The sequence below is a fragment of the Biomphalaria glabrata genome, chromosome 10, assembly GCF_947242115.1.
Source record: "Biomphalaria glabrata chromosome 10, xgBioGlab47.1, whole genome shotgun sequence".
Lineage (NCBI taxonomy): Eukaryota > Metazoa > Mollusca > Gastropoda > Planorbidae > Biomphalaria > Biomphalaria glabrata.
Window position 1 is genome coordinate 3179715 of NC_074720.1, and position 16104 is coordinate 3195818.

At 34.8% G+C, this 16104-nt stretch overlaps 1 protein-coding gene across 1 annotated transcript; it reads left to right on the forward strand.

The window, feature by feature from the left end:
* The first annotated feature begins 3206 nt into the window (after window positions 1-3206).
* On the forward strand, window positions 3207-11756 carry LOC106066742 (m7GpppX diphosphatase-like). The gene is made up of 4 exons (XM_056045093.1): window positions 3207-3634; window positions 7594-7739; window positions 9437-9661; window positions 10050-11756. Exons 1-4 carry the CDS (start codon window positions 3253-3255, stop codon window positions 10317-10319), a joined length of 1023 nt encoding a protein of 340 aa, XP_055901068.1. The 5' UTR covers window positions 3207-3252; the 3' UTR covers window positions 10320-11756.
* Window positions 11757-16104: the final 4348 nt, after the last annotated feature.

The window sequence follows — 16104 nt, forward strand, 5'->3', positions numbered from 1 at the left end:
ATTACCTCTAGTTGATCTAGAATCTAGATCTATTATCATTTTGGCTAATTTACACTTGTATTTCAGGCAGTATTTGTATACTTACAAGAGATACTGGGCATATCTCATTATCTGAAGTTCTGACGGCTCTGCTTGCTTAAACTTAAAATACTTAAACGTTAAAGTTAATAGGTTCCCAAACCTTCTCAGTAGGCCTAGATCTAACTCAGGTAGCTTCAGCTATGACTATATGAGTATTACTATGATCGTTAACCATTTCTGTTCTAATGTCGGTCAATGTTCCATATCCAGGGCAAGAATCAAGAAGAAAGGTCTTTGCGGGCTCCAAGGACCTTGTCATATAGATGTTTAGACTCAAGTTCTAAAAATGAAGACAATTCAAAATTCGAATTGCACGGACTATTGAATAATTTAGGCAAGAGTTGTGGAACTTTACGGCCTTAATTTTTTTTTTTTTTTTTTGTCTCAAATTTATTTCGCGATTTTATCTTTCATAGATAGATCTACAGATCTAGAATGAAAGTCGATTATTTGAATCTAAAATGAACTTTTCATTCATCTTGACTTCTAATATTTCACAACACAATTTTCTTGCTAAAAAAATAAAAATTTAAGAGCTCTGGATCTGTTGGTCCATTGAAAGTCTAGTTCGAGCGGCACAATCATTTCGAGATCGTGTGACTTTGTGTAAGATCTGCTCTGGTTGGCTACTTATATTGACACTATAAACAAAGAAAAAAAGGTTATTTCGTTGTATCTGTATACACATCAACATAGGCCTACGAACACACATTGGCGTATTTTTTTTAAAGCTAAAAATACTTAATTTGAAAGATGAAATAAAGAATGAACACCCGCCTGTTGCTATTGTCAGTCTGTCGCGCACACCAGACAACACACGACCGCAGGCCCAACATTAGTATTGCAACAATGTCCCAATCGGCTATACACACACACTTTCTTTTTTTCTTTTCACACACACATATACACCATACGCGTGAATCTTTCATATTATTCGTATAGGGCTGTTCGTGATGTGACTTAGTCTTATGGCCCTAGAACAATCGCCCATTCTCTTCCCTTTTCTTTTTAAAGTTCTGGATCGTGTCCGTTGGCCTTTAGAGTTTAATTATTTCAGGGGGTGGGGTAAGGAGCTAATGGACATTTAAAATTTCAGTCTCTACTGGGGGAGGGGATCGAGTGGACAAAACAAGCTTGGAATTAATGCTTCGTGTGCTTTATTTGCCGAAGACATGCAATTTAAGGCGCAGTCGTCGAAAAGATGACTAGATCTAGATCCCTTGTAAACAACGGGATTGTCTGCATTAGATGTGTCAAAACATGTAGGTAGAAACTGGGTCTGCGTGGTCATGTAAAAAACTTCACTGCGTCCTGAACTAAGTTATATTCTCTGGCACTGCCAGGGTCGAGTTTTGTTAGAGGGAAACAAAATTCATTGTAGTCCACTGGGGAATTTTCTGTTACAAGAGATTTGATAGAAGAGGCACTCGGCGCCATTGATTACATCAGCCTTTCTATTGTATCAAGTCTGAACTGTAAAACTGTAGAACTAGACAGGAGGATCCTAGCAATAGCATTAAGATGCTTAAGAAAGATCCTAGATATCACATACAAAGATCGCATCACGAACCAAGAGATTAGAGACAGGATTATTACAGCGATTGGACCCCCACTTTGACCTCTAACTAAATTTTAAAAAAACGCAAACTAAATTTCTATGGCCATATTAAAAGGTCCTCAGGGCTCGCTCACACAGACCTTCCTACAGGTGAACAGAGAAAGAGAGAAGACAACATAAAAGAATGGACGGGCCTGCCATTGAAAGAGGTTATATCCAAGGCAAAAAACAGAGAAGAATAGAGAAAGACGATCCACAAATCTTGTGTGGTGCCCCAAAAGACTAAGTGATATGTGAAGATGAAGGTACTTAATATATTAACGAAAATATTTCAACGCAAATGCTGGTATTTCAATGTTTTTATAATAGAAACAAGATGTGTAAAATGCTCTTTTGTTCCCAAGAATCCCCATGTGTGGTTGCCCTATTGTAACTCGAGTGGGTTGGCAGAAGAGACGATTTTTCTGATATTTATTTAAACTATTTACAGTGCCAGCTTTATAATTTAGTAGTTGACATTATTTGGAAAGTTTTTCTATCAAAGTTATTTGTAGTTACGTGCATTTTATACAATATAATAGCCTACACTATTTTCTACCATATTCTTTATGATTATATTTTCTACAGTAGGCCTATCTTTTTTCATTAAAGTAGCATAGCCGTTCTGATTTGGCTGTAAATGTGGAGTTATTTTCTTTATTACATTTCGTTTAACGTTTTTCCCCCACTTCCCATTACGGGATGACGATACAATTTAAAAAAAAAAAGGAATTAATAAATTAGTGATAATTAATTTTATTTCATATAGAAAAGGGGAGCTTATCACTCAGTATTGAGATATATGGCAGTGATTTTATGGTTAAGCTTTTGTGCTAATATGGTTTTGTCACATTTTTTCTCCCACTCGGATCAAGTTGAAATGTTACATACTTATTCATAATCAATGACAACAGAAAATCAATTTAAAAATATTATTAAATCAATTGGTAGTAATTAATATCACAAATCTCGACATATTGGTTATTTTCCTTCGCAAATATACCGCTGTGTGGCTTTCTTAGCTAGATTTTCAAGATGGTCTTCCCAAATGAAAGCCTGTTGTCTACAATGATACTTACGTGTATCACAAAGCACTTTTGTTACTTTGCTTTGTTGTCGCAGTGTTTTTTTCTTAGCAAATGGCTAGATGGGACCGCAAGTACAAAATCTAATAAAATACTCAGACACAAAGATAAAGGCATTTCTCGTTCCATATGCTAGGACAAATTTGTACAAATGCTCCTTCTTCCCTAGTGCTATTAGAGCATGGAATGGGTTACCTGAGCTAGCCAGGAAAACCAGTGACTAAGAATTTAAGCCATTGGTTAACATGCATGAATAGATAGATGCATGACACGTAGGGCGTAATCATCTTTTTTTTTTTTTAAAGTCTGTATTATGTAAGACGAAGGCAGTCCAACATTCCATGACACAGGGGCGTATGCAGCGGACGTCATACTTGGAGGATCTCTAAGTGGTTGGAGGGGAGGTAAAAAAAATTTATACATGTTTTGTGCAAATAGTCATGACTAGATCTATTTATCACAAAAACTAGTTTCTTGCATTAATTCAAAATGGAGAAAATAGAAACCAAAAAACGAAAACATAGTGAAACTGAGAATGATGCCGGGAATAAGTGTCTATCTTCTATTTTTAAAGATTTTAAATTAATTAAAGTGCTTCGGGAAGATGCTCGACATAAGTTGATCACTTTGCATGGTACAATGCCTATTCCCGAGAGAGTTGCCGGTGTCGAGGATGGTTCAAAAACGTGTGAAAATCATGATGATGATCATATTATTATTAATAATGATGCTGTTGTAATTTTGGAGAGAAATGCTTTCAATACGTCTTCCTTAGTAGACAATATACGTTTGACTGAAACACTGGAAACTTTACACAACGATATTTACAGTACACATAACGTATTTAACTTTAAGGATATTGTTAACGCTGGTAAGTGAACTAAAAGACTTAGATCTAGATCTAGATAGTTACGATAGTACTCTTTAGAACTAAGACTCTAACACTAGTAAACACTCTAAGTCTAAGTAACAAGTTACAAGTACTCTAAGTGGTGTGAAAATCATCAATATGATTATGATAATATTTTATTAATATGTCACTCATTATGACTGTGAATATGATATCTATTAATCTAATTATTTTCTAATCATAATAAATTCTAATTATAAATCTTTACTAAAGCCAAAGCAGAAAGTAACTTAGTAAACCAGTTAACCAGTATGGCAGTAAGGCGTATGTATGGGTGTATGCATAGAAATCACAACCGTTTGACTATTGACCAATCTGCAATCTTGATAAAACTTAGCATTTAAATGTTCCTTGGGTACTAACTCAGTAACTGGAACCATAATGTATGTATAGTAGCCCTAAAAAAGTCGCCTTTATATTAACTCTACTATGAAAATATTACTTTTTCATGGATCTAGTGACTAGTCATCTTGTCCATGTTTACATGAGACTATCAAAAGGATCTAGATCTTGATCTAATTTTAACTACAATTTGCACCTACTGACCTACAGACAGTTTTTAACTTTGACACATGAAAATATAAAATTTAGTCTATTGATGTCATTATTTAATCAAATTAACCTTCAAATGTGTGTTTCAAAAGCATTTCTACACAAATTCCTTCCTTATATCTGCAAATGTAGACCTCCTGAGTTATTTTATATTCCCATTCATTTAACAAATCGGGTAAACCTGTTTTAATTGTACCTTATATCCCATTCATCATGCTTCTTTCATTTTAAGAGCTACATTTATCTCTAATAAACAAGCTTTTAACAAATCAGGTAAACCCGTTTCCATAGTATTTGATATGGGTGTAAACCCATTTTCGCAAAATTTCTATTTTCGTCGCGAAAGAGAAAAACTTGAAAAGAATATTAGTAAAGTTTGACATAGATATATATATATATATATATTAAATATATATAAATCCAATCTACTTGATTAGTAATATACAAACTAAGGTTTCCGGTCATTTCATCCCCGGTCACTTCATCCCTGGTCACTTCACCCCCGGTTACTTCATCCCTGGTCACTTCATCCCCCGGTCACTTCATCCCTGGTCACTTCATCCCCGGTCATTTCATCCCCTGATATTTTCATCATCTGATCATTTTTATCTTCTAACAAATTGTAATTTTAAAAATCATGAAATGAGCAATATTTAATGTATTCATTTTTTATTTAAATGACAAAATTGTAACACGTTAATGTTTAAAAGGAATTAAAGCAAAACTTATACAGGCGACATGATATCCCGAGGATGGGTGAACTCCGCCTTTTTTTAGAAAAAAATAAAATTTTATTTCAAGGCTAAAAATGACGCGCCCATTTTCAAGAAAGAGCGATTGAAAAATAAAATAAAGTGAAACATGGTCGTACTTTCACTACACCTTGGCCTTTGATGATAAATTATCAGCGGCATGGTCATAATTATTGTAATCGCTCTTCTATCTCTCAAAAGATTTCCTCTACTTGCACCACACCTTGGCCTTTGATGATAAGTTATCAGCGGCACGGTCATAATTATTGTAATCGCACTTCTATCTCTCAAAAGATTTCCACTACTTGCACCACACCTTGGTCTTTGATGATAAGTTATCAGCAGCATGATCATAATTATTCTAATCGCACTTCTATCTCTCAAATGATTTTTTACTACTTCCACCAAACCTTGGCCTTCGATCCGGATAAAATTATGATATTACAACCCCCACGTCCAAAAGAAGCACTATAGCTAAGTACACCCCAGATTTACAATATAATATATAAGATTTCTCATTAAGAAAACAAAGTGGAAGAGGAAACACTATAAACGCTTTAGTAACAGGTCATAAAATGTCAAAAAGCATTCTACATAATCATATTTATAAATAAAATATTTAATTGGGGATGAAGTGACCGGGGGTGAAATGACCGGTCACCACAAACTAACCTCCAAAAACTGCAATGGCTAAAGGTTTCGAATAAAATCCAATCCCGGAAGCAAAACCTCATCAAAGTCATCATTTTTACAAACGTATGAAGCAAGGAGAAACTGCCTTCATACAGCTGATTCCATTGGTCAAATTTCCATTTCAAGCATGGGAATATTCTGTTAAAATCTGTTATGCCATAGCTATTAATAAAGCAGAGGGGCAGAGGTTGAAAATGGCTGGTATGGATAATGAGAAGCATGGTCGAGAGGCTAAGTACGCTTGAACTTAGCTTGTCTTGTCTACCAATGAAAGGGGCTTGGGTTTCGACACCCGACTCGAGCAGAGTTGTGTTTACTGAGCGCTACAGGCAGCATGGAAAACCTTCTCCCAGATACCCCCTCTCACTGGTCCACAAATGAGATGACCATAGCGCTCAATAAACAAAGTGGAGACATAGTATTGGATTCTCAGACAATAGACCAAGTAGAAAATTTTATATACCTTGGGAGTGTAGTCAGTATATCAGGTGGAACAGATGAAGACATTAAACGCCATATAAATCTAGCACGTCAGACATTTACACAGCTAAAACCAACCTGGAAATCTCCTTACATCTCAAACAAGACTAAACTAAGAATCTTTAACTCTAATGTCAAGGCTGTCCTACTGTATGGTTCTGAAACATGGAGAACAACTGAAGCCACAACAAAAAAAATACAGACCTTCATCAACAGATGCCTGAGAAATATCCTAAAAATACACTGGTATGACAAAGTAGAAAACACCAAACTGTGGGAGATGAGTGGACAGAAAAATATAGAAGTGCAGATCTTAGAGAGGAAGTGGAGATGGATTGGTCACACCCTTAGAAAAGATACCAGCAACAGAGCTAGGCAGGCCTTAGAGTGGAACCCCCAGGGAACAAGACGCAGAGGAAGACCAAGAAGAACATGGCGACGCAGTGTACTTGAAGAAGCAGAGAAGACCGGGAAGAGCTGGGACACCATCAAAAAGCTAGCAAGAGACAGTGGAGAGTGGCGTGTTTTTGTCGAGGCCCTATGTTCCATGAGGAACTCAAAGAGTGATGATGATGATGATAGCGCTCTGAGTATGCTATAAGCATGAAAGTAGCGCTATAATTATTTATTATTTTATGGATGTCTGGAGAGTTTCTTCTTCCATGGCTAATTATAAATTTGCAGTCTCAACAGTAAGCTCATCCAACAGCTTGATCATTGTCCAGCTAGAGAAGAATTGTTGAATACTTAATACAAGGAGAAATCAACTGGCTTAAGGGTGGGCAGTGTTAGTGTATATCCATTTAATAAATGAAGTTAAAGCTTAGAAGTGTATGAGTAGGAAACTATTATCTCTAGCTGTCTTTATTCATGCTTGCTGTCTCTTATTCTCCCTTTTTTTTTTTTCATTTCCTATAAATATATGCTGGGCACTTGTTTGACCATTAAAAATACCATGTCACACCATTGTCCAAGATCTTACCAAATATAATTTATGAATTGTTAAGTGGAAGTAGTGTTGGTGGTCTCTCTTTGTTCTTAACAAATTTTAGTCATTGTGGTCTCAAGTAGAAATTTCTAAAGTGTAGTAATACAAAACTGTGGAAGAGCCACTATTCTCAAAAGTTGGGCCTGAACTGTATACACATTGTTTTTGTTTTTTAGTGTTTTTTTATATTTTGTTATTAGATATATGGAGCCAAATTTTTATGATTTTTTACATTTTTTAATATTTTTTTTAAAGAGTCAGCATTTCTGCATCACAGACTATCCGTAGAGGCTCTAAAAATCATTCTCCCTGCTTAGGATTGTCTGCGACTTATGAAAACCTATGAAAATGTCCACTTAATCTAGGTTTCCTCATTCTTCTTCACTAAACTTTGTCGCAATAATAAAATGTACATGTTAACTGTAATGCTGTAATATTTTCTTATCTCAAACCAGATATCAAAGCGACTGTTATTTGCCCAGCTACTGACAAGCATATAATTAAATACTCAGAGCATGAACCATTCATCATTCATGAAACTCAGCACTTGTATAACACTGTCACCTTGCCATGTATACAAAATAGCAATTTAAGTTTACAGGTAAGAGTACAAATTCTATTTGCTCTCAACTTAATGTGTGACATGTCTTATACCTGTCATGTGGCTTGGACCAACGTTTCTTAAACTGGTGTGGGCAACAACCTGATAACCAGGTGCTTTTCTAAAGACCAAAAAAAAAAAAGGAATTTATTTTCATTGTAGTTATAAATCCATGTTTGAATATTGATCAATTAGAACGCTAGAAATTTGTACAAGTGCTTCTTCTTCCCTTTTGCTATTAGAGAATGGAATGGGTTGCCAAAATCAGCCTGGAAAACCAACGACTTAGCAGAGTTTAAGTCATTGATTAACATACAAACATGCATGACTAAATTGGCACATGAAATGAATATAGTCATAATTATCTTCTTTTTTGATGTAACGTCTGTAATATGTAAGATAAAATGACAATGTTATATAGTATTTTAAGTAAGACTTTTTCATCTTCTAAGTTTAGCTTTAAAAATGTCTTCTGTTTTCATAGAGGCATATGCAACAATAACAACTCAATTCTTTTTTAAGAAATTTCAAATATGAATATTTTCAACTTTTTTTTTATATCTGAACAGCAGAATCACTATATTTATCTTAAATGTCCTTCACATAATAGTATTTTTTGCCAGTGTTGCCTTCTTCTTTATTAGACTTAATTTGAACAATCCCTTTTTAATACATTCTTTTTTTTTATAAACTCCCTTTCCTATGGTTAAAATGTATACATATGTGCGTTGTAGACACCAGGAAATTATGAAGGTCAGAACACAGAAAAACACAAATAAAAACTGAAAAACTGTTTTCAAATTATAAGTATGTGAGTTTATTTTCTATTTCATTACATTCTTAAAACCTCCAGGACCCTACTGGGAGCTAAGTTTAGAGTGCTCCCCCAGACCCTAGCTGACTAAAGAGGCGGTGTGTGCATGAAATTTTTTATATGGCGGATGGGCGCCACTTGTAAAAGTTTGAGAAACATTTCACTTACACCATGTTTTAACCATATTATGTGTATCATCTTAAATTTTCAAGAAGCTCTAAACTAAAATAAATGGTGTCAGAGGGATATGATTAATGTATTCAATAAGAACAATGTTTGTATTCATATGATTTAAACCTACTGTTTGGTACTTTAATTGTAGACTCGTTGTATTGATAACAACTATTGTGGTGAAACTTCTTCCTGATAATCCCATTTCTCTGTTTATATTTGGATGGGCAGTAATGATGTAAAGACAATTTCTTTTTTTTTAATTCTTCATTAGCCTCTTTATTGTCTGTTCTCTTTGTTTCATAGCCAAAAAAAATCTCCAACACTCACAGCTCCATGCCAAGAGGACTGATCTTGAGCTAATATTTACCACATTGATGTGTTGATTCTACCTTCTTTGAGAAGTATTATCTTCATGCCTTCTCTCTGTGAGTGCTTTTTCTTGTATACCTCCCACAAAGAAAGGTTGTTTTAGAAACCAACTATTTGACAACTTGATCAGCCCATCTTAGCTTAGGGACTGTAGAAAAATAATAAAAGTTTGTAATTTAATTAAATGTTAAGTTTGCTGTTGGTTCAGAAATATTTTGTGAAAGGAATACTAATCTCCATGTCAGTATCATAAAAGTTTCTGTCGTACATAAAAAATAATATGTGTCTTCAACACAAATTATATATTTTTATTTTTTTTCACCAAAAAATGTATTTCTAGTGGGTGTACAACATACTAGAAAAGAAAAAAGAGGCTGATCGAATCATTGTAGATGATCCAGATCCTGATGTTGGTTTTGTCATGGTCCCTGACATGAAATGGGACAGAAAACACATGGATGCTCTCTACGCGGTCGCCATAGTACACAAGCGTGGCATAAAGTCTATTCGTGACCTCAGAGGGGAACACCTACCTTTGTTAGAAAATATTCTCAAGTTAGGGCAGGTAAGAAATTATTCCTTTCTCTAGAGTCTGGGGGAGAGAGAAAAAAAAAGATAAGAGCATTGAAATAATACCTTTCTTTTAAATTCTTATTATAATAATAAGATGTAAAACTTTAAAATATACATTAACAGTTTGACTGAAAATTCTCACTCTCTTCAAACTTTTACAATGCATTATTATGAGAATTTATCTGTCAGTGAGTTTGAAATAGAGTTAATAGTTGTACTAAATTTCTTCCTAATGTTAGTGAAAGCAGGTGAAACATTTATATGCTAGTTTTTCATATTGTCTGCAAAATGCAATAAAACTCTGGAGCTTTAAGTTAGAGGGCAGACATAGCATGTCGCTTGGAAACAGAAAATACAAGTGTATTTTTCTTTGATTGCAGACAGCTATAAAAGAGAAGTTTAATGTGACTTCAGACAAGCTGCGTGTGTACTTCCATTATCAGCCATCCTACTATCACCTCCACGTCCACTTCACACATGTCAAGTTTGATGCACCAGGTTCAGATGTACTCAGAGCCCACCTCATACAGGAAGTGATGGACAATATCGCAATGGACTCCGAATATTACAAAAACAGGACTCTTTCTTTTGTTGTCAGAGAAAATGATGTGTTGTATCAGAAATATAAAGACAGTGGGTATTTCAGTTAGTAAGAATATTTGTCTTCAGAATCTAGTCTCTGTAAAATAAACTCATTTTTAAGGTAAACATCATTATGTCATTCATTCATACATTATGTTATTGTCTAATTCGCAAATTTTGAGAATTTGTTTTTAAATAGTATTTCTCTAAACAACGTATAAGTGCTATATTTTTGTTTCATTTATGGGTGTCACAGATGCCAAGTGTTAATGTTTTATGTATTCATTTTAATTTTGCAACATTATCAACATGGAACTAGGTCTTAGTCCTATTACTTTTAAAATGTTTGGATTCTAATTCCTATAACCAGATTCTTATCAGCTGAGAAAACTTTTAATAGGTAACAGAGCTCTTTAAAATGATACTTTCAGAATGTATTTTCTGGGTTTATCTGTTTAAAGTTTCTTTCTAGGCTTAGTGACCCTTTATATCGTGAAGTTTTTGCAATTTCTGTGACCAATGGGGATGACTGGGTTGTCTTGTTGCATGCACTCTGGACTGTTGTCTTGATGGCTCCATCTTCGTACTATGTCCATCACTAGCTACTGCCATCCTGTAATGGATTTAGGCTTAAAGGATTGTCTAAAACACTTCATATGAGGATCTCTTGTGGCAGCTAAATGATAACAAAAAATTTTGACAAAATAGATAGGGTACATAGACATTTTAAAATTGATAATATTTCATTAAATTAAACAATAAATGTAAACTTTTAATGAGAAGAGTCCAGGGCTCTCATTTCCTCACCTAAGTGCTTTTTAGCTTTTTACCATTCAGCACCTTTTTTTTTTTTAATCTGTTAATACAAAAACAAATAAACAACATGTATAGGTGTATCAGATAGAACTAGCTTATCTTATCTTTTAAAATATAGACATTACTTCAAAAAAGAAGATGATTATGTCCTATGCGTCGTGGAATGTGTGTCACATAATAGTAGGAAGATACTTCGCATGTCCACAAAAGTTTCTTAGCTGAAAGATTTCTTCTGTTTGATGGTCATTTGCTTTCACTTCATTTTTTCTTTCTTTTTGTTATGTAATTAGTACTGGTATAGCATTATTTGAAAGTTAAGCCACGATTTTGAAAAGTACCCACTATTGTGATTGTTTTTCCATTACACCTTGGCATTTTTTTAATCACTTATTATTATTGTTCAAAATTCATTACCCTTTTGGCATTTTTTGCACATCAATAATCTGTGGAATACTATTTCATTTGAACTGGTAATTAGCACAATATAGATTTCAGATTGTTACACATCAAATGTATAAATATGCTATCTTTACAATAACATTTCATAAAATGGTATTAAATGACTTTGCTGGAATTTCGATTGAAATTTTAATAAATTGAAATGTCCATGTTTTTGAACAGTGAGATCATATCGAAGTTTATGTTGGTTGTTTCAATATGTGTACAAAATAAACCAATTTAAATGTGGATATGCCTGTTTTGTCCATTGGTGTAGTTTTATTAGTATCTCAAACTATATTTTAAAAAACACAATCATAATGATTTTAAAGTACCATGATTTATGTCTTTTGTGTGTAAACAAGAGGCCCCAAAAAGTCAAGTTATATTTTGATTCCATAATTGGTATTAGGTATTTTAGGCCCTCATCCAGTCAATAAGATCAATGTAGGTACATGATTAATGTAACACCACATGGTTAGGGTATGATTCTAGATAGTGGCTTAGTATATATTTGAAGAAAATTGTTAAATTGATGACTTTCCAAACTATTATTAATACTTACAGTACCAATATCGTACACTGAACAACAGACAAAGATGTCTGACGGTGGTCTATTTAGTTTTTAAGGGCTTTTCTCAAATGTGTGTCCCACTTCCTTTGTGATAGCTCTCCAACTGTCTCTTTCAGAGGCCATTTGCTGTCAGCTACTTTCATCTATGCCAGTGATGGCTAAATGTTACCACTGTTGATCCTTAAGGTAGGGGGCACCTATTTTACACTGTCGCCAAAGAATGTCGCCTTTGGCATGCAGTCATCACCCATGCAGGATAACTGTCCGACCCAGTGCAGCTGTCAAATGGTGAATGTAGTCTTGCCAGCATAATCCCATTATAGAGCTAAGGAAGCACTTTGATGGAAGCATTCAGGGAACCTTAAATGGCTTCGATAGAGCACCCAGGTCTCAGAGCCATACATATGTTTGTTGAGAACCACTGCTTTGTAAACATTGATTTTTGTTAGTATTTGAAGAGACCTATTCAGCCATATTCTCAGTTTTGAGGTGACCAAAAAGTGTTGTTGGCCTTTGCAAGATGGTTGCTTATTTCTCTGGATAGTGACTCACCATTATATAGAAGAAATTGCATCCATATGAATTCACGAGCACTTGGTGCTCAAACTTGGTACAACCAATGTAAGTCACCAAATAAGTAACTAAATATCAATTACATAGACTCTCAGAAAGAGAGAAAAAAATAGAATACACCCTCAAAGTTAACTTTGTTTTATATAGAAATGTACAATGCTAAGGGGAGATAAGCCTTGTGTAGAGTTGTTTAAAAGATTTTTTTTTTTTTTTTTATTAAAAAAACTTTACTATTTTTATAAGTACTTGAATTGCTAAGTGGCTAACACATCAGTCTTCCATCATGGAGGCTCGAGACCTTGAGTTGAAATTCTGACGCAAGCAACTTTAAAAAAAATAAAATTTTGAAAGGCATCAATTGATTATTAATAATTGTTAATTTCAAAAATAATAATGCAATGTCGCTCTATAAAAGTTTTTTTTTTTGTTTTTTTTCTACATTTTGCTCATTAAGATCCTGTTTATATTCTTTATCAGTAAGAGAGAAAAAGAAAGACATAATGATATGCTATGAAGAAATGTGATGGCCATATAATGGAACCTTTAGAAAAATAAAAGGAGGAATATCAGGAGAGTTTTAAAAAAACAATGTCAAGTGTGACATATTGAAAGATCACTCTTGCCAACTAAACAATTAAATTTACTTTGTGCTATGAGCAAGAGTTAAGAAACTTGATTCTACAGTTCTAAATAGTGCAGAAAAGTATTATAAGGTACTTTCATCATTACATCAGGAGACCTAAACCATGATTTTACATATGTATTACTACACCCTAGATTAGCCCGAAACAGGACGTTTTGGCGCGAAATGTTTTGGTCCCATTATTTACGTTCATTGTTGTATTTCTTGAAAAAAGAATGATACATATATCTATGTTTTGCCAGTGTTTCAACAGCCAAGTCCTCGATGGGAACAAATGCTAATGCAACTATCATTCTAGCGTCCAATAATAAAATACTCAGAAAGACACAAAGATAAAGGCACATTCCTCATCCCATATGCTAGAACAAAGTTGTACAAATACTCCTTCTTCTCTAGTGCTATTGGAGCATGGGGTGGGTTGCCTGAGCTAGCTAGGAAAACCAGTGACTTGGCAGAATTTAAGTCATTGGTTAATATACATGACGCGTAGGACGTAATCATCTTTTTTTTTTGGATGTAACGTCTGTATTATATAAGATAGGAAGAAGATTTTCATCTGCCAATTTCATTCGCCTATTTTTTTTTGTCAGCATCCAGCTCAAAGTCCACAGAAACAGGTGAAGGGTTAAGATCTGACCACAACTCTTTCACTGCTTCAAACATGCGGCGATATGTTTCTCCTTCTTTGTTTGGCTGTAGTGCATATAGGACAGGCAGTACAGAACCACCTCTTTCTGCCTTAATAACGTAGATCTGTGAGAATACAGAAGGGGAGATTCTGGATGTCCCACCGACGTAAAGATTTTTTTATTTGACTGCTCCAACTGCCAGTTAATTCTCTACCGAATAGTAAAAAAAATTTTAGTGTCATTTTTGTCCAGAGTCACAAGAAAGAAACTTTTCTTTCAGCTCAGGTGAAACCATGATCTTTAATGATGTTCTCTTTATATAGTAAACTAATTCACCGGAAGTCATTCTTCTAACACTACCCTGCAACCAAGGACGCCTCGGTGTACGGAACTTATTTAATTGAATAATATAGGCATGGTGCGCACAGTTGGCAGTCCTGTATATAGTCTATGGGTGAAACTATATAGTTCTGTTTGGTATTCTAATGGAATAGTCAAAGTTGCATTTCCTCTCCGCTAAGTTACATTCTTAGGCAATTTCGCATGTGTTAGGTTCTCTTCTTGCTTGGCTCGTTAGGGGTTACTCAAATAAGAATAATGGACCTCATTCACCAATCGTAAACAAACAACATTTAGCCACGCGGTTCTCTATCTCTTCTATACAAATTACGCAATGCATAAAGGCTGTCACGTGATACGTTTTTTTTCCCATTGTTTTATCAATATTATCACGTGGCTAAATGTTGTTTGTTTACGATTGGTGAATGAGGTCCATTTTAACAAATAAACTTCAACTCCAGCTATCCATGAATAACAATAACACTTTAATATCCAATAAAGCACACAATGACACCAACTCTCAGTAAATATTAATACACAAACACCAGTCCAGGAAGCAACCGTCCAACCTTGCTGGACTGGGAACAAGACCTTCACTGACTAACACACTCTCTCGCACATTCAATGAAGACTAAACCATTCAGTTCATAACACGTGCAAGCCTATTCACATTCATAACCTAGGCCTGGGAGTACATAAACAAAGGGATATAATTATCATACCAAAATAACAAAGTAACATATTCACTCTCGCCATACCTTCCCCTGACAGCATGCACTGCTGCTGAAGTTCCCCGTAGAGCGCTGTTTATAATACAAGTTGAAATCTCTGTGGAAGAAGCAGCCCTCTTTTTAATTGTTATTAAAATAGAGGCAGCCTGAAGTTGTACATCTCTTCCATAGCTGTGCTGGCCTAGTTGATTTAGAACAAGGTCTTTGTTTACAGCATCTGTGTGTAGACGAGCTCTACATTCATTTTTTAGGTTACAGCGCCAGAACTTTTCAGAGTGGTCTGCACCAAACATAGAGATATTCTTTATTCGAACTTTAGTCTTTTCCGCACTTCGACTGGACTTTTTCCATTGTTTATATAGACTTCCAATCATTACAATATTATGGGGAAAATAGTCAAAATGAAGATTGACACAGGAGCAAAAGCTAATGTCATATCAGAGTCAACGTGGAACACTTAAAAAACTGATAGTTAGTTAAAGCACTCAAATACTACCCTACGAGCATTAGGGGATGAAGCATTAGAACTGAAGGGAGTTGCATCGGTCACATTTAAAGTCGGCGATGTAGAAGTTAAAGATGATGTGTACGTGATCAAGAAAAGTATAAATCCTAAACTAGGTCTGAAGACATCTATGGCTTTAAAACTAATTGAAGCAAAGAAAAATGTCGAAGTACACGATGTCAAGCAACATAATGAAGTTCCACAAGTGTTGATGAAAAAATATAAGCAAATATTCGAAGGACTCGGTACATACAAAATAAAGAATCACATTAAACTTACGTCAGATGCAAAATCTGTTATTCAATGTGCGCGCAGAGTTGCACCATCACAACTGCTGATGAGGAGAAGACTCATGAACATCATTCCGACTGATCCCAAGCTATTGAAACCATCGGTAGCTGAAAATGCAGAGACTCAAAGAACGACAGATGAGAAGCAAAGTGAAATACGATGCAAAAGCAAGACTACGTAAATATTACTCTGTCGGAGAGAAAGTGAGAGTTCGTCTAGGACAAACATGGCAGAAAGCAGTTGTCGTCAAAAAACATTCACCATAAAGACAAACGATGGGAAAACCTACAGACGAAATCAACCCAATTTCTCAA